The sequence below is a fragment of the Hibiscus syriacus genome, unplaced genomic scaffold (assembly GCF_006381635.1).
Source record: "Hibiscus syriacus cultivar Baekdansim isolate YM2019G1 unplaced genomic scaffold, ASM638163v2 tig00002655_pilon, whole genome shotgun sequence".
NCBI classification, from domain to species: domain Eukaryota; kingdom Viridiplantae; phylum Streptophyta; class Magnoliopsida; order Malvales; family Malvaceae; genus Hibiscus; species Hibiscus syriacus.
In genome coordinates this window covers 213,481-226,587 of record NW_024061938.1, presented here as the reverse complement: position 1 = coordinate 226,587, position 13,107 = coordinate 213,481, and the positions used below count along the sequence as shown (strand labels likewise).

Below are 13,107 nucleotides of genomic sequence, written 5' to 3'. Positions count from 1 at the left end.
TTTCAGTCAACTCCGCACTGTCTTACACCGGAAGCTTTGACCTCTGATCCTCTATACCCAATTACATTGAAACTCACTCACTGTCGTTAAAGTTCATGCCACGTAAGCAACCAAAGTTGAATGGCAAAAGGGTAATTCGAGCATAAAGGAGCCGATTATGTAAGTATAATTTACTCACAGACTAGGCGCGAAGCCGTGGAGCTAGAAGAACAGATCACTTGCGTTCTATTTAAGTAATGTCGTCTATGAAGCCGCTGCCACCGTCGCCGTTGACTCTGCACGCTTATCATGACACGCGAAATTCCAAGTCTTTTCTTTTAATATATATATACATATATTTCATTGTTTTTTTTTATAACTATGAAAATGAAATAGAATTCGAACGTCCTTTGCGGTTTCTTTGATGATTTCTCTCTCACTTTCTCACTGTCCAAACAGGAAACGATTGATTCCCTCTACTCCGAATTCCAGTTTCTTAATGGACCCGGAACTGATCGAGATCCCTCCTCCGGTTCCGAGCTCTTTCAAGTCTAGCAAGAAAAAACCGGTGATCGTTCACTTATTTTTTCTTTTAAAGAATAGTTTTTGTCTCTTTTTTTAACGTATTCTTGAAGATTTTTTTTTTGAGTTATGAATTCGGTTAAATACAATGATCGTTTGGTTGTCACTTTTGTTAATGGAATTTTGTTTGATCGGTTTATTGTGGAATTTCGTTGTTTTTTGGATTATTTACTATTGATTTTTTAGGGTTTAAAGGAGTTAAATTTGAATTTTCACAACGAAAACTTATGATTTCACTTATAACTGTGTGTTGGGGACTTGGGACTACGTTCTTCCAATCATGATAGTTTAAAGTTACCGAATATTGTTGGTGCTGAATTTTGGTCTTTGAAATGATAATGGACGGGAGTTGTGGCAATTGTTGTGACTTAGATGTCCTCTCCTTATTTGTTAGGGTGCTATTGCTTACAGGGCCCCGGAGATTGACAGTTTGGGACGATGGGTCCTTTCTTTTACACTGTCTCAGGGATTTGAAATAAGCAGACATTGCCCTTGTAATAGTCGTTCTTGGTAAAGTAGCTGATGATTAATGAGCACGTTTTCTTGCACAATAACTATTTTTGGGTACTGTTTATGAGTCCTTTGATAAATAAGCTTCTAATAGTTTAAAATGGAGGGCTTTGAAGATTCATCTTCCTTTTGGTGTGGATTGTCTGATTTTTATAGCATTTTTATGCAATTAATAGAGAATGTTTGTTGGTGGGGTATAAAAATGAATTCATTTCTTGTTTAGTAGAAGGTAGTAATAAGCATTTAAACAGGTGTTAAACGCTCTACTTGCTAATGTCTAAGGCTGAAAATGTTCAATAATTGTTAAAATTTGGAACAGTCTAGTAACATTGACATTGGACATGATCTGCGTGTTATTGGAATGGGAAAGAAAGCACACCAATTTTTTTTTTCATGGAGTGTGGCCATATATTGGGAAAGCATTGTGGCCAACTCTACCTTTGAAGTTAAGGGCGACTTCATGCAATTGAGTGTTTTTAGACAAACACACTCCAAATCTAGAAATTCTGCACTAAGAAACATCTTGTATGCCTTACTAGCTTCCTCTCTACTAATAGACACAAGTGCATACATTCGTTATCAAGTTATTGTATTTTAAATGTTTTTCTCAGTCAATCTTGTGGCTCTTTAGAAAAATCTTATCTCATGGTTTAGTAGAAAACTTCTGTTCCATATCTTGGTAGGTTGTTATCCATGAAGTAATTGATGTTGATAACGATGGAGATTCAAGTGATGTAATGATCCTTGATGAGATGGTTGGTGTAAGGAACAAAGGGAAGGCAGTAAAAGGTAGCTCTGGCGTTTCTAGTGCTATTCAAGCTGAGGTATGTGAGAGATTGAAGTGCCCTTTCTGTAGTTGCTTTTGTCTATGCCTAACATCAAATGTGCGGGTGTTAGGACCTATTATTTTTCCATTTACTTTTTCTTCATTTCTGTACAGGACTTTGTGGTTAAGCCTTTTGGTTTGATAAACAAGGTTGAACCTTCTAAGCATTCTACCCAAGGATCACACAATGCATATAACCTCGATGGGAATTTGGCCTATGATGATGATTTCCTTGATAACTATCACATTAGTGAGTTTTGGGATGTTGACGAGTATGCCATATTGCAAGCACCTTTTGATAATTTTGATATTCCTGCTGGAGTAGAGGCTTCCGTCCCTTGGTTTCCTGACTTTTTAGAGAGCCAAAAGATTACTAATCATGAGAACACTCAATCAAGTGTTAATGGGAATGACCAATCTCATTCGACTTGGTTTTCAGAGCCTGCTCATGTGAACAAGAAGCCAGCTTTAGTTAGTAGTTTAAGTTTCCGGACCCCAGTGGATTCTATAAGTCCTCCTGGAGGAGCAGGTGTTCCTTCAACATTTTTATTCCCACAAGGTTCACTAAGTAAGAAGCCAGCTACTTCACAACATAAATTGATTAGCCAGAATCTTCCAGGTTGGGATTCATTCCAGTCTTACCAGGTCAGTGGTTCAACTGCCGGTAGTGACGGGGGTCACTCTGATTCAATGATGCTGCCTCATGCAGTTAATCCAACTTATTGGGATCACTTTGGTTCTGCTGCAAAGAAGCATATTAGTGCCGGTAGTTTTATGCCTATAGAGGCATTTACTCACACTGTGGTTACTGACCCATCCATGTCTTTGTGGCCACCCTCTATGAAACCAAAATATAATCTCAATAAGCATAACGTCTATTCGAGTTTTTCTGATCCAGTATATGGTGCTTATATTACTCCTCAAGAAGTGGCAGATATCAGAAACCAGAGAAATGTAAATGAAGCAGATATTCTCAGTAAGTTCCAACATTTTAAACAATTTGATACTGTTGAAGATTTTTCGGATCATCACTATGCTGCCAGTGGATCTTCAACAAAGCAGGTGAGTAGCCTTTCAAGATATATTATGGTCTTCCTTTTTCCGTAGTTATGTTCGTAATTTTTCAACCAGTAAACTTTGTTTTTGTGAATTCAATTTGTGGCAGCCTCCGAAGAACTGGGCAAAGAAGATTCAGGAGGAGTGGAGAATACTTGAGAAGGATTTGCCAGGTGAGTTTTAAGTTTTGCGTGAAATGTTAATAGCTGAGATTTTCCACTTTGCTAGTGACAATTTCCCTTTTACTGATGGAATGTATAAATAATATTGTTTCTTACTCAGTATCATTTCTACTGTTTCAACAGATACTATTTTTGTTAGGGTGTATGAATCAAGAATGGATCTCTTAAGGGCTGTAATTATAGGAGCAGAGGGAACTCCTTACCATGATGGTCTCTTCTTCTTTGATGTTTTCTTCCCTGCTAGCTATCCTAAAGGCCCACCAGTATGTAATTATGGTTTATAAATTTGATTGCATCTTGTATGATCATATTTTCTGGTATATATGTTTGGTCTGATTAGTAGGAATTCCTTGGCAGCATGTTTACTACCACTCTGGTGGACTCAGACTGAATCCAAATTTGTATGGTTGTGGAAAAGTATGTCTTAGTCTCCTGAACACGTGGTCTGGTGATAAGAATGAGAAGTGGATACCTGGTATGTCTACAATGCTCCAAGTTCTGGTATCTATTCAGGCTCTAATCTTGAATCAGGATCCGTACTTTAACGAGCCTGGTTGGGCTCATCATAGAGGCACACAACAAGGTGAATTATTGTCCCAACAATACAATGAGGATACATTCATTTTGTCACTGAAGACAATGGTCTATTCAATGAGGAGGCCTCCAAAGGTAAGCTGAAGGAATTACCTCTTTGATGTTTTCAGTAGCGTACAAGCCGGAACGCTGTCAACTGGAATGAAAGCATTTATGTTGACTATGATATAGGGGCTCTTTAGTACAGAATTTGAGTTGGAATGCATAATAAACTACCCATTTCTTCTCTTCGTCTTATGATTCTAATGAATCCGTGTTTGGCTGCAGCATTTTGAAAACTTCGTTGTAGGCCATTTCTATCGTCGTGGTCAAAATATTCTTGTGGCATGTAAAGCATATATGGATGGTGCTCAGGTAGGCTGCCTGGCAGAAGGTGGCATTCAAGATGTCGATGAAGGCAACAAGAGCTGCTCAAAGAAGTTCAGGGACTCTGTTGCTGGATGTGTAAGTATTATCGTGAAAGAATTTACTGTACTCGGAGTAAATGACTGTGAGAAATTCCTTACTGTCCCCAAAAGTCGAAATAGCTGAGTCTGCAAGGTTTCAGTATTGTGAACTACTTTTTAAAATTAAAATTTTGAAACTCGAGTAAAACAGTTTCATTTATAGATATGCATAGTATTAGTTTAACTCGAGTTCATAGCAAGTAATTTAGAATTTAATTGAGCAGTACCATATGCTTTCCTTCATGGGATGCTCACATAGTCTCTGAACTTGTAAATTGTTGCATACATGGATGGGGGTTATCAGTTCTTTTCTGAATTTTCAATCTGTTACGGCTTGAGCTTTTAGCATATTATTTTGCCTCGCACATCCCAGTTAACCGATCCGAGCTTAATTTGAGCAAAGACATTCAACGGGTGGTTCTCCGATATTCTCGACCGAGGAGTACTGGATTCTCTTCTCGATATATCGAAAAATATCCATACATCCTTTCATTCTCCATTTATTATTATATATACAATTTGTCAACACTGCATGAGTTGCTTTCTTATCAATTCCACCGAAGCCTCCATGGCATATGTTAACATCATTTACCAGCAGAAACAAACAAGTGTTTCGGACAAGGTGACAATGCAGGCCTGTTAAGCATCCAAGGTGAAAAATCCATTCCATTTGTAGGAAATTTCAATGACTTTCTGAATTTTTCATGTTGTCTTTATCCATTCTGTAATAAAATATATATATTTTGATTTTGGATGCTTCAACTATTAACATGTAAACTCGAAATGACAAATTCAACAAAATTCATTTACGAATCAAAAACTGATTGTTCCTTGTTTGAAATTACAAAGGCAATGAAACTTTCAATGTTTCCATGGTTGTGCAACTCAAACTTTCCTTTCTGTTAATTAGTTTCTCAGTGAAATCTGTCTCATCTCTTATAGGGTCTTACTCTAAACACTGTTATTCGATTGTTCCGGAGTCGGTCCCCAACTCCGAACTTCCAGATTTCGAGTTTGGTCCATTCGGTCCACACCATTTTGGTTTTTATTATTCTGATGGAAATTTCAGAGTTTTAAGTGCAAACATAACCAGGTATCTGAATTCATTCTCGTTTTACACCACTGAGGTGAACCAAATCGGTAAAGACGTGTTTATTATAGAAGGAAGCTTTGAGTTACATAGTCCATTTCATTTCAAAAGCATCTTAAGTGGAACATCAAAAGATTCAGCTGTCACGCCTCACGAGCCACCTGAGGTTGCGGAGTATAACAATCCGTTTGTTTTGGAGCTGCACGGATTCTGGTCTGAGTCTTCGGGGAATCTTTGTATGGTTGGAACAGGTTCTGCATACTTAAAAGAAGGTACTCTGCTTTCACCTGCAGCTGTTCTTAAGCTTTACAATATCAAGAATTCTAGTAGTATTACTAGTTTGATTACCAGAACTTTAGAGAGTTTAAGTCTTAGCAATGATAACAATTATTTTGAACCAATCTCCATACTGATGCATCCACAACCGAATTACAAGTTCACCTTTTCTAAGGATGAATTTTCCGTTGAAAGTGATTTCGGAAAGAGTTTATCGATATACAGTGTACTGCGAGGAAGATCCTTTTGTTCAAAGTTTTCAAGCCTTGCAACTGCAACTGCAAATGTATTTAATTTGCAGTATACAGGCTGCAGATCCAACAAGTGCCTCCCTTTGGATGGGGTGATAGCGGATTTGCCTGGTTCTGTGTCTTTAGATGTCATTAATTGCACAGATGTTTGAAAGAGAGTTCGGATTTTCCTGAAGTTTGAAGATAATGTCAAGTTTTCAAGACTCTCCGCCGTTTAAATCCCAGCACAACATTGATTGGAGAAGGAATGTGGGATGGCAAGAAGAATCAGTTGCACGTTTTGCTTTGCCGGTTTCTAGACATCACAAACTCATGGTCTAATGCTTCGCCGGTTTCTTGACATCACAAACATTGATTGGAGATTACTGCTGAAGGGATTTATGATGCTGACACTGGAGGCTGTGTATGGTTGGATGCAGAAAGTTTGCATCGATCGATCTAGCGCGAAGAAATGCTTCTATGGACAGTAACATTCTTCTGAATTTTCAGCTTGCTCCGGTAAAAGGGTTCGATAATGGAGGGTATATTCAGGGGAAAATCGAAAGCACAAGGCAGGAATCCGAACTCACTGGGTGTTCAATTAGTCGGTTCAAATATATTATTATAAGTTTTTCTTTAACTGTTAATCGAATCAATTTTTTCGAAAATAATTAATCGAACCGAATAAAGTTCAGTTAATCGATCGGTTGATTAAATTAACCGAAATTTATAAATAATATATATTATATATAATTTCTTTATATTTGCGCTTATTTCGATTAGTTAATTCGGTCAAAACCAAAGTTTAAAAACTTAGACTAAGTAATATGTAAATAATATATACAATATATTAAAGTTTAAAAAAATTCGGTTAATTCGGTCAATTGACTGATTCTGAATCGAATTAATTGATAATCGAAGTCTGAAAAAAATTATTAACCGTTAACCGATTTTTTTTAATCCGGTCGGTCAAATTAGTTTTAACCAAAATTTTGAACACCCCTAATTCACACCAAATTTACTTATAATACTTTAAAAAAATACTTATAACATTGGGATACATGTTTATATACTGTTATTAGTATTTTCAATAAAATTTTAACTAGTTATAGTTAACATTGATATTGAATTTGATTTTGAATAATATTTTTATATAAATGTTAAAAAATAAAAAAAAATTCATTAAAAAAGCTCGTGATTATAATAAAAATATAAAATTTATTTTATAAAATTAATATTCATCTGGTCAAATATTATAGTTTTGTGATTATATTAAATGAATTTAAAATAATATTCCAATACTTTTATTTATCATGTTATATTTTAAATATTTTATTTTCGAAATTAATCTTACATTCGTGAATGAAACTATAGCATTAGAGATTTAAGAAAAATACAATTTATCAAACAAATATGAAATGTACAAATCCTACGTCGTTTCAGCTTTAAACCTAGATGATTTCCCAACCTTCAAAGCCCTAACCTTTAACCTCCATGAAACTTCCTTTCAGTCGCGGTGGAACCCCCAAACCCAGCAATTTCCCGACCGTCAGCCGAGACCTTTAAGCCCCAATTTCCCGATACTCCAATCTTGTTTGAGTTTCTTTTCAATGGAACCCCTAAACCTCACCAATTTGCAACCCGATATCCTCTACGAAACCCTAACAGTAGACCCAATTTCGCTCCCTTCTTCACCTTCCGACGAATCTCCGCCGTCCAATCAATATCCTTTTGAGCCATACACTGTCTTCCGCAACGAAATCTCTCTATCGACAGAAAATCCCGTCTCCGTGGACTCAGCTGCGGTGGACTATTTCTCGCTCGATGTTAATGAGCCGGATGAGCCGTTATTAGTTCAGACTCCATTATTGGCCTGCGATGAATCGGAGCCGAAGACACCGGCTACTGTGGATGAGCCAAGGCTTGAGAACAAATGGTGGTTTGGTGGGAATAGCAAGTTTAAAAGTCCAATGCTTCAGTTGCATAAAGGTCGGTGATGATATAAGCCGTTTTAATGTAAATTTTGAAAATCTTGACAAAATTTTTATTTAAATTTGAATTTTGTCATGATTAATTTTTGTTTGAGATAAATTTACATGCGGTGATTAAGTTGAGTTGAACTTCAGTTTTTGATCCCTTCGAGTATTCTTGGCAAGCTTGATTGCTTTCATATTTTTCAATTGCCCTTACATTGAAATTTTGAATGAATGAATCTTGATGGATTTGAAATTTTGAAGTTTTTAAATTTAGACGTCCTTTGATAAATTTTGTATCTTTACCTTTAATTATGTGCTTGTTATTGATATTTCGATTCGAATTCTCTCATCTACTTATTACGCTGGTTTGTGTAATTTATGGGCAAAGCATATTAATATGGTGGATATGATTGTCTAGAAAAGAAATGGAGGGCTGCTTGTATAGTTGTCATTTTGGTCCTGGAAATTTTTATTGAAGTCATAGATTTTTTGGTAAACAGATGTAGTATAAGTGGTAGAAAAGATACCGGGAGTCTATTGATGTACCTTTGAATCTTTGATGTGGTATAAGTGATAAACATTCTTGAATGCCATTTTTATGGTGTGTACATCATAGGCAGATTTAATACTTTACCATGGTGGGCATTGCAGAGATAGTGGATTTTTGTGATTTTCTATCCCCCACTCCCGAAGAGCAAGCGTCACGTGATGCTGCTGTGCATTCCATTTTTGATGTTATCAAATACATATGGCCTTCCTGCAGGGTATGATTGGGAGCTTCTCTTTCTCTCGTGCTAAAAGAAATACACACGTGTAAAGATTTATAAATAGTGTACAATGCCAAAGGGTAACGAATTATTGCTTTGCAGCCAGAAGTTTTTGGGTCATTCAGGACAGGGCTTTATTTACCAACAAGTGATATTGATGTGAGTATTATGCTTTAATGTTTAATTTTGTCGTATTTTATCACACGTGACATATTTGAAGGGTTTTCATCAGAAATTTTGTGTATAAATTTGCTCCTAAAGGAAACAATAAGCAAGGGGAAACTGACCAAAAAATTTGCACTCTCCCGTTTTGTATGATTGACTTTCTTAACCCATTTGTTTATATGTTACGCAGGTAGTAATTCTAGACTCGGGCATAAAAAATGCACAGACTGGTTTGCATGCTCTTTCCAGGGCATTATCTCAAAGGGGGATTGCAAAAAAGATGCAGGTATTTATTTTCCTCAAAGTTTATTGATACAATAGAGTATTTTTTATCTAACAGTTCAATTCCTATCAGGTGATTGCAAAAGCTCGTGTGCCAATAGTTAAATTTGTAGAAAAGAAAAGTGGTGTTGCTTTTGATATAAGGTCTGAGTTCGACTTGCATTGCTTTTGGATTGAATTGAATTTCAAATTTGCTGCATTGTTTGAGACTTACTACTGAGGAAACATAGTATTTGGATATTAGTAACCACTGAGGAAACATATTTCACCAAATGTTTTATTTTTATTATTTGAGGAAGATGAGGCTTTCAATAAATCATGAACTAGAAATCTAATGTAATCATTTTTTGTGTAAGCATGTAAAAAGCTCACTTGATCTAGATTATTCTCTTGATTGACAAAATCCGATGGGATGCTTGGAATTGGATGAGTGGGAGACATGTTTAGGTCCCTAGTCTGACATATAATACAAATGATAAGTGGAAATTTAAAGACAAGGTTCCATGTTTTATTCGACAGCTGTGTCTCACAGTTCAATATTTAATTGGGTGTTCAATATTGCAGCTTTGATGTGGATAATGGACCAAAAGCTGCTGAGTTTATCAAGGTTTGTTGCAATTACTGACTTCCCTGTGCTTTGATGTTTCATTTGTTAGTTTTACATAATGATGCTTATTCTAATCCCCTTTTTTCTCAGATGAGGTCAATTATGTTGAACCATAGACTTTATTTTAGGATTTGTTCAGCCAAGTTCCATTTTTGGCTGAAATTTTTACTCAAGGATTGTGTTCTCGTATTCATCGGCTACTATATTTATCGTCACTGATGAGAATCACTGCTTCCTTTTATTTTGTTTCCTTTGTCAACTTCTGGATTGGTTGATTAAAGTTTATGTAAATTATTTTTGGTCTGACTACATCATGTTCCACAAAATTAGGACTTTTGTAGTTTTCCTGTGGTTTGATTAAATCTCTTCTTTAGATTAATCTTTTGTATGTTCCATGAACTTAAAGACTTCTTCTAGATTTTTTCCCTTTTTATTTTCTGAATTTAAAACGGTTCTTATGTGTTTCTCTTAGGGAGCAATACAAAATTGGCCTCAATTACGACCTTTGTGTTTGATCTTGAAAGTATTTTTACAGCAGAGAGACCTGAATGAGGTTTGAGTTCGTCTATATTGAAGTGCTGTTCTTTTTCTTTTAAAAAAATATTGTTATTGCTCTGTTCTTTATTTTCATTGTTTTTGAAACTGTGCAGGTATATTCAGGTGGAATAGGTTCATATGCGCTCCTTGCAATGATCATTGCCATGTTGCAGGTAAGCAAAACTCATGTTGTTAAATTCAGTATGAGCAACCGGAAGATGTCCATTTGCTTCTGCCTGGCACCTATGAAATCGTTCCAAATAGCAATGACTGTTATAATATTTACAACCAGCATTTTATCTTCATGATATTTTGTGCTTTAAGAATTGTAATTAAATAATAAAAGACAAGCAACAGTAATTTTCAGATTCTGTTAAGGCTTTAGATTCTAGCACCTTTTTGTGCTCCTGTTTTATTTGTGTCATCTAACCAATCTATATTCTTTTTTGCGATTCAGAATCTTTGTAAATCCCAAGCTAATCTGGAACATAACTTGGGGATGCTCTTGGTATGTGGGCAAAGAAACCAACCTTTTTCACCCTCCTTTTAGTCTGAACCTTTTGCGATAAAAGAGAATAAAAAAGAAAAATTGGCATGCAATCTTATAAATATTTTTCTTTTGAAATCAGGTACATTTCTTTGATTTTTATGGTCGTAAATTGAACACTGTGGATGTTGGTGTGTCTTGCAAAGATAGAGGCACTTTCTTTTTGAAGAGTAGCAAAGGGTAAAAGGAACAATTTTCCATCATGCTGAATTGATTACTTGTCATCCTCAACTACTGGTGACATTTTTTATTCTTTTTGTTTGATTCTCCTTTAGGTTTTCAAGTAAAGGACGGTCCTTTCTCATCTGCATTGAGGACCCACAGGTTACCATGAATTTTGCTACTTATTCATTTTTCAATTTGACTGCTGTTTTCGTTTCATTTATATTTATTAATCTCTTATGATGAAACAGACTCCAGACAATGACATTGGGAAGAGCTCATTCAACTATATCCAGGTTAACAATTTTTATCTTTCTAGTTCACTTTATTTTAAGTGGGAAACCCTACACCCATGGCTGCCGTCTTCCCCCTTTTATCCAAATGCATGATTAATATTCATTATTCACGTGGTAAACAACCAAGTATCTGTCTGTTCGGATAAGTTAGATGAGGTTGGCTTCATTTCAACCTTGTGTAGAAGATGAGAGGAAGTTTTGGCTCCTATAAGAATACATGTAGTGAGAATTTTATATATTGTCTTGCAGATTAGGTCAGCTTTCGGGATGGCTCTTTCTACCCTAACTAATCCAAAGACCATCTTGTCTCTTGGCCCCAATAGAAGCATTCTTGGTACCATAATTAGACCGGATCCCGTTTTGCTTGAGCGAAAAGGAGGACCTAGCGGTGATGTCACTTTTAGTAAGTTGCTTCCTGGTGCTGGAGAGCCTTTACAAACACTTCACAAAGAGCAGCAGGACATTTTATGCAATTGGCAGTTGGATGATGAGGAACCCCTGCCTCGAGGGGATGGAAACTCTGGAGATTTTAGTGCTCAATCCTCTGGAAGGAAAAGGAAATCTTCCAAAGAAAGGCACCGAAAAAAGAGAGTAAAAGAAAATGGTGATGTAAGAAAGGTATGGGATGAAGAAACAGTCACAAAGAAAGAAAAGAGTTCGCGGAAGAGAAGTTCTAGACATAAAGATAAACATAATGATCCCAATGGTGTTGGTCGTCATCACGGTGGTTCATCCTGGAGTCGTTAGAATGAGCATGTTCTAACGCCCTTGTGTCTTTGGTTTTCTTCTTCAATCATTAAAGAATAAACCTTGGCTCTAAACGAGGACTAATTGCGCCGATGTCAAGGTTGATTTCTTAATTCTATCATACAAAGGTTGAGGGATAGTTATTATCGACTGCCATTTCTTCTGGGACATGGATGACATAAGTTCATTACAGTAGTCCCATTATTCTTAGCATTCTGCTGAGGCCTTTGGGGAAGGACCTCAAACACATTCATACCGTCAAATGTAACCATACATTAGTTATCAGGTTTGTTCAAGTACCATCTCTCTTTTGCAATGATTATTCACTCTTTTTTATTTTATTTTTTGCAATGTACCATCAAGATGATAATGGAAGAAAAAAAGCTTTCTTGGAACTTAACCCATCTCTCTTTTGCTTGATTATAATTTGCTAAATGTCTTTTTACTGTTGTATAAAAAAATATAGTGAGAGAACTTGACCAAGTATGGTGACATGATGCCGATTATATACAATTATGTAGCTATCTTAAATTCAATAACTAATATTATAAACAAGGGTCACTATTATACACTTTCAAAACGAAATCGAGTAAATCTCTTTTACTTTTTCAAAACGAAAAACACAGCATAGCAAACGCAATACAGCCATCATTGCGATAGATGGCCAGCATTTTTGTGACAAAAGGCTCTTAAAAAAATATGCAACAATTAGTTGATCTCAGCGATTTCTTGAAACATATCTTACTCCTTTGATCATTGTCAGACTGTCTCACCCTCTTCAACATCATCTTCAAAATTGCTCCAAAATTCCGATGGTTAAATTCGATGGTGAGACATCTTCCTCCTCTTATTCCCCATCATCATCGCCTTCGTTGCCATCATCTTCTATTTCTCGAGGGACATATGATATTTTCTTGAGTTTTAGAGGTGAGGATACACGTAGGAACTTCACGGATCATCTTTATGCTGCACTTAAATGGAGTGGAATTGTCGCTCTTAAACGGAGTGGAATTATCACTTTCAGAGACGATGAAAAGCTTGAGACAGGTGAAGGCATAGCACCCCAGCTCTTCAAAGCAATTCAAGAATCCCGGTGATCCGTAATCGTTTTTTTCAGAAGGATATGCATTTTCGAGTTGGTGCCTTGAAGAGTTTTTCAAGATCATTCAACAGAAACACGAGAAGGGGCATAAAGTCTTCCCAATTTTCTACGATGTCGATCCATCTGATTTGAGAAAACAGATGGGGAA

The 13,107-nt window shown here is 36.2% G+C and overlaps 2 protein-coding genes across 3 annotated transcripts; both read left to right on the top strand.

The window, feature by feature from the left end:
• Positions 1-207: 207 nt before the first annotated feature.
• Positions 208-5,308, top strand: LOC120148269 (probable ubiquitin-conjugating enzyme E2 26). Of its 2 annotated transcripts, none has more exons than XM_039161441.1 (8): positions 208-307; positions 439-547; positions 1,755-1,895; positions 2,012-2,959; positions 3,063-3,126; positions 3,259-3,398; positions 3,493-3,804; positions 5,118-5,308. In XM_039161441.1, exons 1-8 carry the CDS (start codon positions 237-239, stop codon positions 5,250-5,252), a joined length of 1,920 nt encoding a protein of 639 aa, XP_039017372.1. In that variant the 5' UTR covers positions 208-236; the 3' UTR covers positions 5,253-5,308. The 2 variants fall into 2 exon arrangements, with proteins under 2 accessions (XP_039017372.1, XP_039017366.1); XM_039161435.1 differs by lacking the exon at positions 5,118-5,308 and adding an exon at positions 3,997-4,398.
• Positions 5,309-7,233: 1,925 nt separating this feature from the next.
• Positions 7,234-12,257, top strand: LOC120148285 (terminal nucleotidyltransferase 4A-like). The gene is made up of 13 exons (XM_039161450.1): positions 7,234-7,760; positions 8,399-8,511; positions 8,617-8,673; positions 8,870-8,965; positions 9,035-9,105; positions 9,526-9,568; positions 10,041-10,121; positions 10,219-10,278; positions 10,563-10,613; positions 10,735-10,832; positions 10,928-10,976; positions 11,066-11,110; positions 11,360-12,257. Exons 1-13 carry the CDS (start codon positions 7,382-7,384, stop codon positions 11,855-11,857), a joined length of 1,641 nt encoding a protein of 546 aa, XP_039017381.1. The 5' UTR covers positions 7,234-7,381; the 3' UTR covers positions 11,858-12,257.
• The last annotated feature ends 850 nt before the right edge of the window (positions 12,258-13,107 follow it).